At 36.2% G+C, this 21024-nt stretch overlaps 1 protein-coding gene across 1 annotated transcript in view; it reads right to left on the reverse strand.

Annotated features, from left to right (window-relative positions):
• Positions 1 to 21024, reverse strand: part of LOC101715516 (cadherin-related family member 3) — a 98255-nt gene that overhangs the window by 12697 nt on the left and 64534 nt on the right. The window contains exons 18-19 of the mRNA XM_087206748.1: positions 14639 to 14780; positions 14210 to 14463 (exon numbers count right to left, since the gene is read on the reverse strand). Of these exons, the coding sequence (XP_087062874.1) occupies positions 14210 to 14463; positions 14639 to 14780 (396 nt within the window). The remainder of the gene's footprint in view (positions 1 to 14209; positions 14464 to 14638; positions 14781 to 21024) is intronic.

Genomic DNA, 21024 nt, shown 5'->3' on the forward strand with positions numbered 1-21024 from the left:
ACACAATCCAGGAGGTGAGTTTCACAGCAACACATACACACACACACACACACACACACACACACACACACACACGTGTGGGGGGGGGCAGAACTTTGCAAAAAACGAAAAAAGGGATTGATGATGGCAGTAGAAACAGCACTACTTATATAACTGGGGGGGGGTTCGGGTTACTCTTGGATTTTGCTAGTCTTTGAGATTAAATAAATCTGACTAAACATTCTGATTTATAGTACTATGGAACGGGCATGTCTAGACAAAGAGAGATCAAGAAACCAGACTAGGCTGAGTTTGTTGAAATGCTGTGTTCTTACTTTCCTAAATACACAATGCTACACTTTATTTCCAAAGAATAAAATAAATGGATGACAATTTGTCCCTTAATCACTTACCTCTATTTTCAGCTCATTAGCAAATAATACCCCTGCGAGTACCTGTTAGAGAAGAATGTGACTACGAACATGAGACCCAGCCTACACCAGTCTTCCTCCCTCCCTTCCTTCCTCCCTCTGTCTTCCTCCCTCCCTTCCTTCCTTTTCTTTTTTTTCTTGCAAAAATATTTATTCAACAATTTCTGTATTCCAGGAATCACCATATAAGAGATACATAGACTCTTAAAGCCAAAAGGGACCTGGCCATCGTTCATTCATCATTCGTCTTGAGCCAGGCCTGGTGCTGAGCCTCCTGGCTTAGTTATTTCCATGTTCCCAACCCCGTCTCAGCAGAGGGACATTCCCCACCACCTGTGCACAAAGAAGCCACTGAGGCACAGGAGCGCTGTGTGTCCGCCTGAGGGGCGGAGTTGTGGGTCCAAAGACCACGTTCCTTTCTGGACTCCGCTGGACTGCTCACCTCCAATGAGATTAGAGTTGTAAGAAAAAACCCCAATCTAAGTCAAGGGGCCAAGGGGCCATTTTATTAATCACCATAGCCCAGATGCAGTAGAAATTGTCAGTTTTCATCCATGAAAGTCCACCTTTACAGAACCAATTAAAGACATTTAAAAACTGTTTGGAGGTTAAATGAAAGAATCATCCTCACCTCTTACAGCTCACTTGCCTGACAAACAAGGGTATGCTTTCCAGTTTCTTTTTTTTTCCTTCTCTTCATCTTACACACACAAAAATATATCTAATACTTTTATTTTCAAAAAGGAAGCATCTTTCTACAGAGCATCTTTCTAAAAACTTTTTCAAAGTCTAAGACAAGTTTGGATATTCCATTGTTTCAGTAATGATGTAGAAAGAGCAGTCTTTCTACATGGATTAAATATAAATTAATGACTTGTATTTACATAGCATGCTTATTACAAGAGCTTTCATGTATCTGGTTTCATTTGATCCTTCTAACATCTTTGGTACAATACACAGAGCCATTCTAATCCTTCTAGTAATCCATGTACACAGAGTAAATATTTAAACGTGTATTGTGTGCGGCTTGGCACTTTATGCTTTTCAGTTGGTGATTCCAAACGGTTTTAACTGAATTTGAGAGTTAGCACTTCACACTCTCAGTCCTTTGCTTTCCTAGCTTACCCAATTTCACTTTATGTTTTAATTCTTTTTCAACGTTCTGGTTCCCCCAGAAGGACACAACCACGAGGACGAGAGCAGTCGCTTCTGTCCCACCCCTGCAGTCACAGCTGGGCTGCACTCACCACTTCTGGTCTTATCTTGTGTAGTTTATCCTTGCTCTGCTGGCCTACTCTTAAATCCAAAACTCTAAATTTGTATTGTCTTTAAAGCAAAATCCAAAATTCATAGCTTCAACTCCAGATCTTTATCAATCTCCTGAATACTTATTTTTCTTTTGTTGTACTGGGGATCAAACTCGGGACCTTGTGCTTGCGAGGCAGGCAGCGGAACCACTGAGCTAAATCCCGGCCCTTATTTTTCTTTCTTTTATTATTAGTACATGTTCACAGCACACAAGTCTTCCATTGGAGCTGGCTCATGTACAGAACACATCTTAATTCCTGTCTTCATCCTATTCCCTCTCCTCTGGCCTCTCTTCCTCCTTATCTTGATCTCTTTCCCATTCGAGAAAGAAAGAACTCTCTCTCTACTTCCTATTATCTATCTTCTATTTTGCTCTTTATTTATACTTTGAGTTTTTCTTATAAACCATCCAATATTCAAGCTTGTGTGTCTGATTTATTTCATTTAACATTATGGTCTCGAGGTGCATCCATTTTCCCACAAATAGTTCAAGTTTGTCTTTCTTTATGGCAGAGTATATGCCACTGTGTGTAAACACCACATATTCCTTATCCTTTTATCTGCTGATGGACAGAGAGGCCACTTCCAAGGTTTAGCTGTGATGAGCTGTGCTGCTGTAAAATATGGGTGTGCCTGGGTCCCTGTGGGGTGAGAGCTCAGCTCTTTCAGGAGTACACCTCCAGGAGGAGCAGGACACCTGCCTTTGCGCTCTGCCTCTGGCTAACTGCACACACTGGCTTTGCACACATTTGGTTGCTCTTCTTTTACAAATCAATCATGTTTTCTCACATCCATGTTCCTCAGTTTGCACCACTGATAAATGCCTTGGCTTCGCTCTGCAAATTAAAAGCCTACATAAGATTCAAATTTCTCTTTCTGGAGTTTCTTGCTCTTCAAGCCAGAACGTGCTGCATTGCCTGGCTTTCCCTGCTATACTCTTCCTTCCTCTACGGTACTTGTCAAAATAGCTTGCGATTTGCTTTATTGGAAATGAATCTCTATGTATTGTGGCTTACACATCTGTGCACGATTCAACCTCTTTATTCTTCACTCTCCCTTCCCAGCACACTGCCCTCCTGCTCGGAGGAGTCGTCAAACGTCAAGCATTTCTCTGTCTCTTTCAGTTTTCCTGGATCAGCCAGTTCCTGAGTTTGTGACCTTGCAAAAATTATTTCAACCCCCGGTACATCAGTTTTCTCCTGTGTAACAAGGACAACAATATTTAAAACTTTGAATCTGGTTAAATCATGTGATGGATTCATTTAATGTGAAAATTTAATGTATAAATAGATTTACAAGTATAAATTTCATGAGTAGGCAGGAAAAATTGTTCAAATATCAAGTTGAATGATTTTCTCCTAAAAACAACTATTATAATTTGCTTGAATCCTTATACCCTAAACTGTCTGTAAGTCATTGTAGGCCTTGGGTATAGGAGAGTGCAACATAAAAAATTTGTAAATTCATTTTTAAATGTCTGTTGAAATTTTTTCCTACTGCTCACAGGGTTGCCTAAGCAGACAGCATAAAGCACCAGGGGCAGGGAAATCAATGCCCAGGACTGACAGACACTGGGCTGTGTATGTCAGTGACATTTATCTCCCCTTAGGTAAATCACCAGTGAAACAAGAATTTCCCATCTGTTATTTGGGCACTAAGCTTCTTACAGCTGAGTGCAGTTAATTTGGTTTGATTCATAACCTTAATTACTTAGCTTGTTATATTTTACACGAAAAACAATAATAACAATCTTCCCTGTCAATAAGCCTTTCGTGAGTGGGTATCAGTCACAACAGCTGTCCGAAGCTACGATCCAGGAGAGCACACTTCATATTCCTGCAATGTGTACTCAAGTTGTTCCACTTAACTCTCTTTGAAGAGAAATATTTTTTAATGGTTGTCAATATAAGACTGTTATTCAAGTTTATATTCAGAAATATATATCTATATTTCAAGTTAAATATAGATCAGACTTCTATAGAAGAATGTTACTTTTTAGTAGTAAGACACTAACTTAGATATGCTGGTTTTGCACATCTGCTGAGAAAATCACTATAAAATAAATTGTAGAAAATATTAGTATCTTGGAGAAAACACTATAACTTTTTTTGTCTTTGGTGGGAACTATAAAGGAGAACTTAGCCATTTCACCAAACACTCATGATGAATGTTTTCGACCTATTTCTGTGCTGTCAATCAATTAGTAAACATTGATGAAATAACTAAGCTATGCTATTAAGTATTATTTGCTCCCATGTGCTGGGCACTGCACCGAGGGACTTATGAAATAGCTGTAAATAATCTCCTCAGGCAGATTGGAAACCGAGGCTCATCTGTGGGAAATGACCTGGTCCAGGTGTGCAGCGACAGAGCAGGAGGGCTGGGTCTCAGGTCACCTCCACTGTGGCCCACAGGACTTCTCCAGGATGAGCCACACTGCCCTCTTCCTGCTGTGCTGCTTGGGTCCTGAGATTGCTTATGATGTAAGAACTCTCCACAGAGCCTGTGTGAAGTCAGATGATTACCATTGCCTTCATTTTCAACTTCCTTTTGAGACTCTTACTTCCCATTAATTAGCAGGCCTGATCATATGATCATATTATGAATGAGTGAATAGGATGAGCATTTTAGAAATTCATCTTGAAATAGTTTTCAGAGCATTATATTTTTTAAGTTCGCTGCTTTTTCCTCTGCTTTATTATCCTGAGAGCCTCTATGAGTACTCACGTCCTAGGTGCCACTGCAGTAAATGTATGTTATTGAGAATAAAGGAACAAAAATTTTAAAGTAATTAATTGCCAAACTGTCACCATTCCAGAATGAAAGACATAATAAAGCAAACAAACTAATATAAAACAAAACAATTTCTGAAGTTTCTTTGATCTGTAATTTTTCTCACTTTGATTATCCGCATCATTACCCTTGAAGACCATGAGACTACCTTAGTATTTCATAAGATGTTAAGTTCAATGTTAGCTTCTAGTTTACAAATAACTTCTTAAAATAAATCAACTACATACTAACAACACATTTCCAAACAATTCTATCTTAAAATTACATAGTGTTAAATTTAATATCAATCTACTGAAAAGTACAAATATGTAACAAATTATATGATAAAAATTCAGAATTCACAACATGGAGTAAGCATTGCTCTATACTTTTCTTCTTGTCTAGATATTTTTGGTGTCACTAAATTTTGATTCGATGTTCTTCTTACATGTGGAAACCATATATAGCAGAGATTTATAAATATTTTAAGCTGGAGATGATCCCACAGCTTTAGGACTTTTATGTAGGAATTTCAGTATATGTGACCAAGAACAACCTCATTTGTTGACTGGGAGAGGAGGGTGATTTATTTATAAGGACATGATTTCCAAAGCACGTAAAGCCATCAAACAAGAGACAAGTGTAAATAATCTTCTCTTTTCTCTTAGGTAGGAGTCTACTTTCCCTAAAAAGAAACTCTAGCTGTTCTGTTGAGTTGCTCAGGAAAACTTACTTGCTTACTTTTCAGAAAATAGCATAATCAAGTAGAATCAGAAAAGTGAATTATAGACCAATTACCCAGCATGCAAATTCCTTATGAAATGACAGGCAAATACATGTCTTGCTGATTTCCATTAATGTTGCCCATATTTTCCTTATCTTGATATCTTGTTGCCCATATTTTTTCCAGTAGCCCCTTCCATAACGCTTCTTAGCTATTGTGTATCTATTTCCTACTGGGAGTTGGATGAACTAAAGATCACAAAAAATGAGTGAATGTAAAATGTGATTCTCATACTTACTCATGGACTTTATTTTTTATACAGTGGCTAAATATGTCACAATACCCTTAGGTGTGAATCCTTACATAGTTGCTTACCACGTCAGTTCTCAGCATTGCAGAAAGTGAAATGTCTGGGGGCCACCAAGAGGCTGTACTCCCGACCCACAGCTAATGAAAGAAGGGTGACCTAGCTGGTTAGTTCCCATGTCTACAGTGACAGAAGAACTTAGATGGTTTGTCGATAAAGGTTGAACAGCAGAATTAGGGAAGATACGCAAAAAAGATTCCCACCCCCTCCGAGGTCCCTGAGTGCGTTAACTGTTCCTCATGGAGGAACACACATTGCAGTTCCTCACATCTGTCCTGCATCTGATAGAGTCAATAAAAACGGCCTTGCAGGGCTTTGTTATTCTCCTTCCTGCACTCTCCACCTTCCGACCAACCCTAAACGTACTCATTAGGATCAGCGACACATTGCAGCCATCTTCTTACCAATTTTTGTAGAAATAACTTGCGATAATGGCTATAGATTTGTTCTAATTCTGCTACTACATTTAAGATGTTATAACTTACTAGGTTTTCTTTTAGTCCCTCCTAAAAATAATGTAAATCAATGCTGGGAGACTGAGAAATATATTTTTCTTAAAAGAATTACAAGAATTACTGGTAGTCATGTTTAGAAAATACAGAGGGAGTGAAATCGCAGAACAACATAGCCTCTGGAAATAGATCTGAGCTGTTGCTTAATTTAGTCAAATCAATCTCTATTTAGCACAATGGTACCTAGTTAATAAGGTTGCTACTAACTAGAAAAATACCTTATGTGGGTTTATAGCATTCATAAGACAATCAATTTGTGACCACTATTGTCATTATTTCTATGTTGCTGTTTCAGTCTTCACACAAGGAAAAAGACAGCAAAAGAAATTAGGGCAAGAGTTAGATATTGAGGGCCAGGGATTTAGCTCAGTGGTTCCACCGCCTGCCCTGCAAGTGCAAGGACCCGAGTTCCATCCCCAGTACCAAAAACGATAAAAGAGTTAGACATTGAGTGATCCCCAAAATACCACCACGACCTCCACTCCTCGGCAGACAAGACAAAACAGCCATTCAGGTCAGCTCACACCAAATGTATTTCTCCAATCTCTGCTGTAGTTTTAAGAAAAGTAAGTATTAGGCTCAGATTAACAGAAAGTGCCAGGGAGGTCTTCCCAGCATTAAAAATGACCATGATGTTGGATTATTTTTTGAAATGAAGGGTAGGAGTATAAAATACATGCTACTTCCTCTTCTGGTGGTTTAATATTTGCTTATTGTATATAAGCATTTGCTAATCCTACTCACTTTTAAATGTCTTCTACCTTCCTGACCTACTAAAAATAAGACCAAGATGGACAGGTCCAGTAGTGTGCCAGGAAATCAGTTCTTCAAAGACACCCCCCAAAAAAGCCTGCAATGTGGTATTTGTCAGTTCCTATAGTATAAATATGTCCACCATGCATATTTTAATCTGCCAAAGATTTGACATCCTGAATGTAAAATTTCTGAATATTTAACAATATGGTTCCATTAGCTGGAGTGAGCCAGCTTCAGCATAGCATTGCTCCAAATTATCAGCTGAGATCAAGATTCCAGGAATATTTGTTTCCAAATTATCTTATGAGGTATCCAATTGGTCTCTGAGAGCTCAAAGGCAGCCTTACAGTTGGATGAGCAGGGTAGTGGGGAAAACATATGAGGTCACAAAGATATCAGTCCTCAGCATCACAGAGCAACCTCGCTATTCTTAGGATTTTACTTTACTGTTCATTTTAAGGAAAAGAAACTGAAAAATTGCAATTCTCTCCCTCTCTCTCTCTGTCTCTGTCTCTCTCTCTCTCTCTCTCTCTCTGCAACTAGCAGGTTTCCTACTTCCTCACTGATAGGGTAAAACTCTTCATTATCCCAATATGCATTATGAAATATGGATGTGGTCTCAGATTGCACTAGTGAAAAGATTGGTTGAAGTTACTTATAGACTCTCCTTTCAACTCTTTATGCTGAAATCAGAGTGAAAGCCATCATTATAAACTGGGGTGATTTAAAGTCTCTACCATCTTCCACATTGCTACAATGCACATTAGTTCTGGACTCTTTATTATGGCTTAAATCTGCTGCACACAGTTACTTTTAGGAATTTTGATTCATAATTCCTTGGGGATTATTTTTTCAGGAAACAGTGTCTAGCCAGTTACCTCATTGTCTCTTTAGACAATCTGGACTTGAATTGGAAGAATTTATTCATTTCATGAAAGATGGCTTAGTTTCACTCTTCTCTGCTCGCCCCGAGATGGACCTCTGAATAAGCAGGTATGAGTTCAGAAACTAAGGTTAATCAGGAAAGGATTCGCAGTGGTACTGTTTATTCAGATTTGCTTAACTTTGGGTGCAATTATTTTTAGCTTACTTAACTAAGTTGTTCTATACTTGAAATAAAATGATTTCTTCCTATTTTCTTTCTTAAGCCCTAGGTACCATTTCACTTTTCCTCATGTCTATAAGAGCAGGGCATGTGTCAATGTATTTGAGGAATTTCTCTATAGCTATGTGTCAGTGGCTTATCTTGTTCTGTTTACTTTATACTAATGGGAATATACATTGCTCATGGAAACATTTTTTTACAAACTCAAATACAGTGATAAAACCATGTTTTAAACTAGAGTTGCATAATCAGAGCTGCATGGATGGCTTTTACAAGCCTCTAAAATGGAATATAAAATTATACACACACACAGTGTGTGTGTGTGTGTGCATTGATCTGGAGAAAGGAGCTATAGCTTTCATCAGTCTCAGCATCGATTCAGGAACCCCACCTCTCCCAATTAAGAGCTATCACATACCTTTCTTGCAATGTATGGCATTGGTCTTTGACTTACCACACACCATACTTGGCATTGTAAAACATGCAGAGGTCTTTGTGTGATGCCTTCAGTAAAATATAATTTACAGGATATTCTCCATTTTTAAAAAGAAACTACATGAAGTTTCTTGGTTGAAAATCTGCACTTAATAGTGAATTTAATGCTGAAGATGTCTGTTATATTTATAATGTAACTGAAATAATTTTAATTACTTTGGACTTTTTATCATCAGGTCGTTGTTTCTCTAAAACTTACAGGCACATATTGTTAGCAATCTGGCTTTCAGAATGTTCTATTTTCGTAATATGCTTTTATAGTTATATTTTAGAAGCAGATAAAATTCTGGCAGTATACTTTAACCGCTCAGAAATGTTTTTAAGTTTTCATATCTAATTCAACATTCTAAATAAAAAATATCTGCCCTGTAATAAAAATATAAAAGATACAGTCTATAATAACGATGACTAAATCCTTAGAGAAATTCACTTTCCCATGATATAGTATAAATCAACATAGTATAATACATAAACTTTAAATAAAAATGATGGTCAATTCTATAGCTCATATATATTTCAGATGTAGCAATTCATTTCTACATGAAGGCCTCATTACAGAGCCTATCTTTCTTATCTGGATTTTAAAAAGGAACTCTCAGCTGTTCTTGTGGATACTTCTTCTATCTACCAATTCCCTTTATATTCCTTACATCCTCACTCAAAAATCATTTAGAAACATCTGTTATCCTGGCCTTATACTTTCTCTTTAGCTTCCCTCTGATTGGAAAATAAAGTCCATATTCCTAGATTGGTGTACAGACATATTAAAATACATGCCTTACCTTTCCACCAAGTTCCCCACTTTTCTGAGCATGTGTCCTGATTATTTAAGTGGCTTCCACTTAGATATTCTATTATTGATAGCTGAAAAGCTTTTCTGTAACTCATTAAACTTTTCAAGCCAATAGCTATCCCAAGGTTTGGCCATATAGTTAGTAAACAGATGGATGGAGACATGGATGATCATTACAAGATAATTTTATAACAAACATAAATAACACCAATCAGTGATGTATTCAAAAAACTTTGAGAAATGCCACCTATTAAAAATTATCTTAAAATATGTAGGTCTGTTTGTGTGCCTGGTTACTCTCAAGAAAGTAGAAGTTACAAAGGGTGATCAAAATATGCAATGAATATTTAAATAAAAGTATTACAGCAAAAGACACGTTGCCATGAATCCCCCTCAGAAAACTTCCACTCCCCTTGAACTTCAAACACACTTATCCCATTATTCTTTCCACTTTCTGAAGCAGTTCCGAAGTCCTCTTTTGTGTCTTTATGACATGTGATAAAAAATATTGTGAATGCTGCTGCCAAGTGCCATTCAAGGGAAGGCAGGCTCGTAAGAACATGACAGTGTGTCCTTGACTACTTTCTTCATGGGATCCAAACCATGTCACTTCTGGCTCTTCCCTGAAGTCAAAATGACCATGAAAGGGAAGCATTTTAAATAGATCAAGATAACCATGGCAGAGCAACTAAAGACACAAAAGTGAGCTTCCAGAACTGCCCAGAAAGTGGCAAGAATGATGGAGTAAGCCTGATCACGAAGGCTCAGTACAGGGTCTAAGAAAGAGGGAATATTTGAGGAGAATTAACGGCGATGTGTCTTTCACTATAATAAATATTTTAAAATTTAAACATTGATTGTCTTTTTTGATCAACCTGCAGTAAAGTATGCCTGTACGGTAAATACCTATTTAGGTATCATTTTTCCTTGTTGCTCAACCGACAAATAAAACAATAGAATCCCTAATGTTGCTTTTGATGTTGTAATACTTTTTGCAAAGAGAAGCACATGTATCTCCCTGAGAAGAGGTAAATATTATATAAGCACACAAACAAATATTAAAGCATACATGACGTATGGAGCACAGCATTTTTTTTTGAGAATAAATTCATAAGTCATAGGTTGGTAATCATTTCCAGACAGCATTAACTAGTCTGCCTCTTTTACCAACCTTAACGTACTTTGCCAGTGGAAGTGTATGATTACAGTATCACTTAGCTCAACTACAAATTTAAAACTCCCTTCACATCTTGCTGCAGAATTTATTTTGTCTATTATGTTTTATTACAAGCCCTCTCTGCCTTGCTATATTTTGCTTTCTTAATCAGGAATTTGGATGGTGGAAATCTATGCGTTAACATAAGTTAAGAGATTTTTTTTTCCACAGCAGTATAGGCTAAAGTAATCTCTCCCAGAGGAGTAAAATTCAGCAGAGAAAACTAAGAATAGGGAGGTGAGATTCATGTTGAGCCAGAAATGAAAAACAATACAATTTAACTCTTTGGAATGCTACTATGGCAACTCGCACCACAATCAATATAAATGTATCCTAGGCAATACCTACCTGCCTTATGACGTGATTTGAAAACGTGTGGAATTTGTAAGAAAGTTTCATGATCACACTTGTGGGTGAGGAGGGACCAAGGATTAATGTACAGCTGACCAGAAGAATTCTCATACTTAAAATCATGAATTATAACATTTAAACATATAAAATTTATGATTGAAAGCTCTATGGTAGTTACAGTTTTAATGAGTAGTGAGAATATAATATGAAGGATATTCAAGGATTGATTTACTATATTAAACTCTAATAGTTGAACAAAGAATATAAGCCTTCTCAGATTAATTTTGAAAGGTGATCTTGAACACATAAACTATGATATAAAAAATAAAATAACTTTGTAGACAGAATCACACAGTCATAAGGATTTGTCAGTATGTCTAGTTTTGCTTACATTTTACTTTTACTTGCTCTTCCCATGTCAGATTTTTCTGAAGCAAAAGTAACCCTTCCATCTCTTAAATGAGATGTTCTTCACTCTAGCGTACTGAGATTTCTCAAAAATTTCCCATGTATCTAGCTTTTGGTTCTTTGTTTTTGTTTTTGGTCATTTCATTTAAGAAAGCTTTCCTGATACCAAAAGTATGATCCCAAAATTAATAAGTACTCTTAACATTCTTTCTAAAGTTTAGTTATTTTGTTTATTTCTGCCTCTTTAGTCTACAACTCATGTGGACTTGATGGAGACAGAGAATTGTTACTCCTTCATCTATATCAATATCAACTGTCCAATACAATTTCTCAAATCTTTCATTTGTCATGGCTTTATCGACACTTTTGAAAAGCCAAATAGTGGCACATGAACATTTACAACATTTGAATATATAGTAAGCTATAAAGCAGGTCTGAATAGGTATCAGTGGATTGAAGTCCACAGGGTGTTATCTCTGATCATAAATAATTAGAAGTCTAATCAAATAGGAAAAATTCCCCATGCCTTGTGAAGTTAAGAAACTAGGGAATATTTTGAAATGAATGAATGAAAATACTACATGAAAAATTGTTAGATACAGCCAAAACAGAATATTCTTACATAGATTTTTGCTCTGCAGAACATTTTAGGTTGGCACTTACTTTCTTATAGCAACTTAAACGTTTCCATTTTTCTGGATTTCATCATTTCCATTGTAAAGTCTGCTCTCTCTCTCTCTCTCTCTCTCTCTCTCTCTCTCTCTCTATGCATTTTAAATGATTTTTTAACAGATTTTAATTTTCTTGTTATATTTGGATTTTAAGTAGCTCTACTATGTGTTTAAATTTAAAATTCTTTTCACTTTTTTTCCTCAGAGTTGAGGAACTCCCTCAGTTTACAGGTTATCTTTCATTGGTTTTGAAAAATAGGCAATGACCCTGTCTTCTTTCTCTCAAATTAAAATAAACTAAAATTTCTCATTTTAATTTTTGTGTTTCCCCCTCTTATTGCTTTCATACCTTTCATCTTTCTAGACCTCATTCTGAATAGAATCTTCTAACCCATCTTCAGTTTGTAATTATTTCCTCAAATATTTGTAAACAGCCATTACACCTATGTATGAAGTTGTCACTTTGGTTATTGTGTCTTCAAATCCTAGATATATTTGACATGTCTTCAATTATCATAGGCTACTTTTATAGTCTCCAGTACTCTAAGAAAATTTCCAACATGATTTATATCTCTTGAACTTAATAAGCACAATTATATTACAGTTCATGTTTGATAATATGTTAGCTACAGTTGCTGTAGTTTTGTATGTGCTTTTTAGGGTTCTTTTGTTTCTTTAGTATATTATCTTATCGTGTACCTGGCTATATTTAATAATGGGTTATATCCACTGGGTTCAGAAATTGTTAGAAATAAGTAGTGAGGATCTAGGATCCTATGAATTTACCAGATAAAGAATTATAATTTGTGTCTCTTAGGCACAATCCAGTTCTATACTACTTTAATCTAATATATTTTCTTTGCATCAAGTATATTTAAGTTCATACTTTATGTAGTTGACACAAAATTTCTTGACTATGAAGTCAACCAGTGGGAGGAATTTTCTATAACTTTATGAACAAATGGCTACTTTAATTTAAGTATATATCATTAGATCAGCTTAGTTGTATAGGGAACATCCTAGGAGTGTCAGTAAGGAAATGGAAATGAGCACCGAAATGGCTGCTTTAACTGCACAATGCACAAAGCAGTTCCACGCCATCATTGACTTCTTTGCATATTGGTGAAGTTTTCCAAGCACGGTGGGCTTGTCTTCGCTGCTGTATAAAGGTGGTAACTTTGTGTCTGCACTGGCATCTAAACTGCTCAGGCTTACATTCAAGGAACCCGTTTTCAAATATTTTTCATGTCTACCCTGAACTTTCTTTTTCTCTCCCACTGAGCTACATCCCAAGCCCTCTTCTTCCTGACACTAATCCAAGGTGCATTACAATTTTTCCAGGCTAACTCTCTGCCTGTTCTCTAGAGTTTCTCCTCTTTACATGAACAAAGTGAGTATCAATTATTTCAAAACTACATCATTTCTTTCCTCTTCTAGTTTTGGAGAAGTTATGGTTTCCCAAGTAAACTTACCTTATTTTCAATCTCAAACTTAAGTAATGATTGTGCTACCATTTGGTACTGGGTAGCATTTAGTTAAATTATCCTGGATGTGTTAGGGAATGAATGTTTGGGTTCCATCAACACATGTGCAAATCCTAACCCCAATCCAACATTATTGAGCGGTGGGTCTGAGAGAGGCAATTATGCCATGAATGCAAATCCCTGTGGAAGGGATTGGCGTCTTTCCACAGAGATGCGGGGGAAGCCTCCAGCTCTGCAGCGCTCCTGTCATGTGAGGACACACTGAGATGACGGATATCTTCACACTTGGAAACTGATCCTCACCAGACACTGCATCGATTACTGCATTAATCTTGTCTTCGCAGCTCCTGGGCTGAGTGCAGTAGATGTTTATTGTGATTACGTCAGCCACTCAGACTATGGTATTGTTATAGCAGCTTGAACTGACTGACTCAAAGTATCTATCTTGTCCTCTAGTGAGATTGTATGCTTCTGAAGAAAGCATGGTGTCAAATATTTTTATAATCCTAATATAGTGCTATGCCCATAATAAAATCTTTGCATTACTTTACATAGATAAATTATACAATGATAAGAATCAACAGAATTACCAAGAATTTTGTTGAAATAAATGGCAAAATGGGCTACAAAATTAATATTGACATATTTACCTCAACTCAAAATTAATGACTAATAACCACAATAACTTATCCTTATTTTGATGATGAAAATTTGTCTGTGTTAAAGTAACTCTCTCATGAATATATTTCATTTCCAAAATGCGGGTTCCCAAGTGCTTTGTGTGCTTATGACTGATTCCTACTACTGCAGAATCACAGTAAATCACTAAGTACTCACTGTCGTTGAAGCTGCCTTTGTGGACGAAGCTGGCCGTGATGTGATCCAGGGAACCACATGCACGATGATGGTAGAAGTGGCTGACAGCTGACGAGCTGTATTCCCACCTAATTCATCAGTGACTTGCACGAGTAACTGGAAAGTCACAGGGTCTTGAATTCCCTGAAATCCATCATACTGGAAATGCTGCCCGGTGGCCAGAGAAGGAGGATCAACACCCAGTCTCCAAAGTGTGAACTGATTATTTGTATTTCCTGAGAATGATGAGGTAAGGAGACAGAAATAAAGCTACATTAGCATTGTTTTATTATAGTAAGGTGTTTCTGAAAAAAACATATTTCATGATATGTTTCTAACAGTTATAAAAATTCCGCATGAATGTCTTGTAAAATAGTAAAGAAATGATGTATTTGAAATCATACCTCTTACCTCCTACAATTAAATAGCTGAGCTGTCCCTGTGGAGAGTCTGTGTCTGAACAGTTGAGTTGAATAAAAGGGCCTTTGACCGTGGAATAAATCCGAGTTTCCAAATGCGGTGGATGACACATAGGAGGTTCATCGTTCACGTTCTACATAAAAGTGTTATCTCTTTAAAACGTGTCCCAAACATCTTGCCATATTTTAATCAATTACTTTTTAAAGCTTTATGATTTTCCCTTCACAGTATTGCTCTAGTATACTTAATACTCAAGCACCCAAGTCATCTTGATTATTTTACATTTTAAGAATATTTGTTAATGCTTCATCAAAAATTTTTTCTTGTTTAGAGTTGTCATAAATTTCACAATTTTTTCTAATTTTAAATGAGAAATTATTTTTCATTTAACAGATGTCTATTTCCTATGTAATACCACTATGTCAGGTACTCATGCAATTTATGAGATTATTAAACTTAAAATAAGATTGAAAACTCAATGTCATCTACATTAATAACTTCCCTTTATTACAGAAAAAAAAATTATCATGCAAATAAGTATATCTAAAAGAAACATATCTTACTGTTGGGCAGATTTACTTGTTAGGAACATTTTCTTTTATTGATCTCATAATTTTTTTTTTTGCCTGTAAATTTAGCCTGATTTTGTTCTGGAAAAACTCACAATTTAGTGGAGCATGCAACTGACATTTCACACAAATGGATGGTTTCAGTAATTAGACTGAAAGATGAATTGTCTCTGGGAATGTTTTAATTCTAAGGTTGATCCTGTAACCTAGGATACAAACTAATCCATTTCTTCCCATCATCTCTGTTCCCTCTCTTATCTGCTAATCTATGAAAGGAATCATTTCACTGGTGCCTTTCACTACCAAAGCATGAGGATAGCTTGTTTCTGAGTTTCTGAGAACTTTCTGTTTCTCACTGATCCAGGCTGTAGCAGAATTGTTTCCTGACCACACACTCATGTAGCTGTGGTTCCTAAAGAACACAGGCCCAGTTTCGGAGTTGTTCTCACAGTGTACAACCCCTCAAGGAAGACCCCAATTGTTCAGAATGGAATCTTAAATGACACAGAAGAGTCTAGCTCAGCTCAGCCCTTGTCCTTTTCCTTAGTAGTACTTCCTGGACATCCCAGAGCTCCCCCCTTTAAATGGTCCCTTTCTTGACAGACAATGCAAGGCAAACTCCAAGTCCTTTGCTCTCCTTTAAATTAAAATCTTGACCCTGAGAAGGAATTCTCTTTATTTTTCTTCTCTCCCTCCAAATACAGCGAAAGGATGGGAAAGATAGATCTGGCTTTTTTTTCATAGCTGCTTTAGAAATAGTAAAAACAACTCTCACTAACATTTATTGAATGCCTACTGTGTGTGAGACTCTAATTTGCTTACACTCATATGTACCCTGCACAATAACCCTTCAAAAAGCTACTATTTTATAATAGACAGTGAAATACACTAAGAAAAAAATTAAAGCTTAGACATTTATTGGGTGGTAGAAGCAGAACTCAAAGACATGTTAAATCCAGAGTTCAAAATTTTTACCTAGGTGCTATTTTCTCTATATAATACTGCTTTCTACTGGGTCCTGACCAGTTTACACCATTTCTGTACCAGCCTACTTCTGTTGTGTGCCAACACCTTCAGTACCTCAGACAATGCACTTGCTAATGTCAGTTAGTTATAGGCAGCCATTGCTTTGTCCTTTCAATGATGGCTAAATTGATATCCATCCCTGAACTCTTCTAGATTAAGCAACTGTGATTTGTATGTTTTATAACTTCTCCATACTTAAGCTTAAATGTTGAATTAAATTCCAAACACATTGATTGAATATTATTTTTTAAATCAGCCGAATATATGTTGAACATTTTTAAACTGAAATTTTGGTTGTAAAATATTTTAAAATCAAATACAGGCATCCAATTTTCTTTATGGGAAGAAAAATCACTGGCCAGTACTTAATCTAAATTTTCACTTTTTAAATTAGTTTGTTTTTTTCCCATTTTAGTACAAAGGAAAAATAGAAGGAGATTATTGGAGAAAATATTTTTACAAGACCAAATACAGACAGAGAATTGGAGGTACAAAGTAAAATGCATTGCAACATGGATCATCAATAGCCAAGGTTATATGCAGGCAGAATTTATTGTTAAGTTAAAATTAATTTAGTCTCATGATTATTTACTATCAAATGTTCTTATATTCTGATTTTTCCTTGCAGTGTAATAAAATTTAGAAAATTGCTTCCTTTGTGCCAGAATGTCACATTAATATTTAGGTACACTAAACTCTACTCATGTAAATGAAAAACTCCCATGACCAAACATGCTGTTACTCAACTTCGTGTTACCTTTAAGGTCTCCACCAGGAAAACTGTATTTTTTCATGTAATGAGTGCTGAATCACCTAACAAGGAGGAAACTGAACTTTTCAGCAGTCTTGGAAGGGTGGTATCACTGAATTAGGCTGTAGATTATGGCATATAAGCTAGAGAGATCACACAGACATACACACACCATACCCTCTGACTTAGATTCTATGACTGCAGAATAAATAAGTGTTTTAAATGATCAAAACTGGATGTTGGCAGGGCTCCTCACTTCTACATTTTTTTCTAATGCATCTCTTTGCAGAAAATTCATTTTACCAGCTATACGCCTGTTGGAAATATTTATTTATTACCTACTGCTCTCTCCCCAAAATTATTCATTTGTGAAATAAAACAGCTGTAGTAGAATACTACCACTATGAGTTTGAACATGCAGTAGCCCCTTCATAAACAGCATATAGAAAAGTGTAATAATTTCCTAGTGTCTCACTCTACAAAGGCATGAAATAGCATTTATGACATCTAATATCTCTATTCAGAATATTCTAGCACACGTCATCACTCCAAGGGTCATGTGAATTAATAACAAAACAAATACAGTTGTTTAAGCAAAAGCACTTTATGGTTACAAGGACAAAGTTAAATGTTACTGGGCAAGAGTTAATTGAGATGAACTTACGTATGCATTTTGTAATAAAGTGTTACCTCTAAAAATTAATCCATTCCTACAATGAGGAATTAATAACCCTAAAGAAAATAAACACATTATTAAAAAGAAGAGAAGATAGGGCGAACAAATATTCCTTAGAGAGAAATTTTCTAAAGTCTTTCAAGAAATATTTCTACTATTGTTTATGGCTCTTATTTAGTGTTAGCCTCCAAAAACACCTTTTGACTTAGCCTTCTAGAGCTCTAATTTTCAACAGTCTTTCTGATATCACCATTATATTTTTGAATTCTGGGTACATGTTGGAAGGAGGAAGTCTTCCCTAATATTGCTCTGACCAGCCCTTAAGCTAGTTCTCAAATTAAGCACAAGGAGACCCTGCCAATCCTGAATAATCAGTCCCTTCTTTCTGAGGGGCTGTTTCGATGGCTTGGGATTTAATATTTCATTCCAGTGTTGCTTGCCAGAATTAATTTTGGCAGAAGACTATCATTTCCTTGACTAATTCGCTCTCCAATTACAGTATAACACAGTACATTTATGTCCCTAAACATTCCCAATTAAGATATTAGAAGTATAACCATTCATTTATGGATATATGATCAATCCAAAGCCTACAAGAGAGAAAAACTAAGTTTTGAACTGTCTATACACTTTAAAAATTAGAGTTATTAAACATCTGCCATGCTCATACTTTAGAATTTTAGGATGTGTATTTCTTAACTATGTTTTAATAACTCAGAATAGTGCTTCTAGGAAGTTCTTTCAAACCTGTTCATAATTAAAGAGAAATAAATTGAGTTAGGATTATCTTTAAGTAATGGAAAAATGTATTTTCATTTTTGTCTTGTTACACAGTAAGCTATAGCAATAGTGAATAAATCAATTTTCTTATTCCTTAATGAATTAATATTTTCAATATAGAAATTATATTTTCAGTAATATGTTTATTTTATTGTCTGAAGATAGAATAGATTTTTAAGTTGGAAAGGATCAATTTTTGAAACACAAGTAAGATAAACTCTTGGATAATCTGAGGAATTATGAACCATTTCCTTGCTATAAATTGTACTTAAGTGAAAATTATTATATGGAAACTTAATAGAGTTAACCTTTTCTAATAATATGCTATGCTGGCATGGATTCTTATTACGGGAAGCAGAACAATACACACAAAATAATACAACTTGAAACTTATTCTGTAAATGGAGACTACAAGAGTAGGTATCTGTAGGTAGAGCATTCTCTCACAAAAATACTTAGGGATGATATGAGTCTTCCATATCTAATTTAAAATTATAGTTGATTATTTGTCTGGGCACTGGGTACCCACAGGGAATTCATGGGAAGATAAATTGGGTTATATATGGCACATAGTGTTTTGAAAATCTTGGTTCTCACAGATTAACAAACTAAATAATGATAATACCCAGGGACTGACCAAAGCTTTTTGAATTTAGTGTTCTATATATTGCATCACACATGAATTTGTAACAAGTTTCTGAATTTTTATTTTCATCTGTATACATTTAGTCATAAAGATAAAAGTTTGTATTTAAGAGGGTGAGCTACAAATTTTAAAATTCATGAAATGATTAGTTCTACTAAAGAATCTTTGTACTTCACATTACTTGATTATATTTTATTAAAAAACTCACTAAATCCATATTCAAAAGAATATTTATGCTCTACACATACTACAAACACAACTATCTTCACACTTATACATCCCTTATTTAATGTAAATGATTCTTTAAGTTTTGGGTTAATATAATGTAACCGGCTTTCATTACTCTGGAAATTACTACTTAAACTGGGAGACCTACTGTTACTTGCCATGATATAATACTATATCCTTAACCAGAACCCGAACAATCAAAATCAGTGTATGACAGCAAGGCCAAACTCAAGGCTGAAGTAATGTATAATTCTGCGGGGGGAGGAGAAAGAGAGAGGCACCTGGGGATGCATTAGCATAGATTTAATAAATTCAACACTGATTCTGTATTTTTAAGACATGGGCAAGTGGAGTGGAGGAGATGCTTTTGTGTAAAGCAACCTAGACGCCCTCTCTGGTTTCAAAATGAGGATGAGCACATTTCTTCCCTGTACCTAAGACGGGGCCGTCTGACCTCTAGAGAAGAGGGTTGCGGCAACTGGGAGCGAGGTGCCCCAGAGCTCGTGTGGGGTACAGCGGACCACAAAGACCAAGCCAAACAACTGGACAGCAACAGTGCGGTTGTGTTTGTTTGTTGGAGTATGTTTGCTGCTCAATTAAAATTTCAATTTCAAGCTTAATTGCTCTATTATTATGTTTGTATATATTTGCCATGTAATCAATCATATAGAGCTGCTCATTAACGAAATCATACATTTGTATTCCTTTAAATTCTAGAAATTGTGAGAAAACATCGTAATGTGACATTAGACCTTGGTCCTAAGGTGTGACCCAGTGCCAAACTCTGAGACGCAGTGTTTTCATGTTAAGCGTCTAGTAACCAAGTGCCCTCACTCAGTCCCCTGGAACTGTTGTGGTATGTCTGCAGCACACAGCGCATTCAGGTTGGGAAGCTGGTGCGTGTTCACATCACATCTTCATCATGTTCACGCGCTCATCCTCTCCTCCAAAGTTATAATGCTTACATGTTCAATTAAAATGTACCATTTTACTGTTCAGTACGCCTGTGTCCTCTGACTATGTACACCAGCAACTCCAAGCAGCAGGTTTTAGCAGAATCACTGGTGAACGCTGATTGAGTTTCAATACTCAAACGTGCATTGGAGACTTTTGCCTCTGGCGGTGATCAGACCAGTTGCTTTGAAGGGCTATGGCACCACAAGTAAATAGATCCTAGACAAAAGGTGACGATCAATACACTTGAAGATCTAGAGAACTGATACATTGTCGTGAGAGAGAGGCAGGGACAGAGACAGACAGACAGAGATGGATGCAGAGAGACAGGCAGAAATTGGAACTCAGATCTCCACAGAAACGCTAGAGCTGGATCGGGAGAAGAGGCTTGGGGTCCAACTGGAAGGGACAGGAAGTCACCCACTCACCAGACCCATTGTTTAAATACAAGCTGTCGAAAAATGTCACACTCTTGTTACATTTTATAAGATAATATGTAAGGAAATACAAAAATGAAAAACTTATCGAATTTATTCAATACAAGAATCCACTGGTTGAAGTGACTCCTGCCCTAGAGACACAGGACAGGCAGTGTGTGAAGAAAGGCACTGCCTGGTTTAACTGTTGGGGCGAAGGGAGCCGAACACAGTTGATGTAGTGGGCAATGCATTCTTTCTCCAATTAGAACCAATATATAATCTATTTTAAGAGAAAGGATCCTCCATTTTTTTCTTTTCTCATATTTAT

The sequence above is a fragment of the Heterocephalus glaber genome, unplaced genomic scaffold, assembly GCF_053883595.1.
Source record: "Heterocephalus glaber isolate CG9 unplaced genomic scaffold, H.glaber_assembly_v1.0 deba00000678, whole genome shotgun sequence".
Classification (NCBI taxonomy): domain Eukaryota; kingdom Metazoa; phylum Chordata; class Mammalia; order Rodentia; family Bathyergidae; genus Heterocephalus; species Heterocephalus glaber.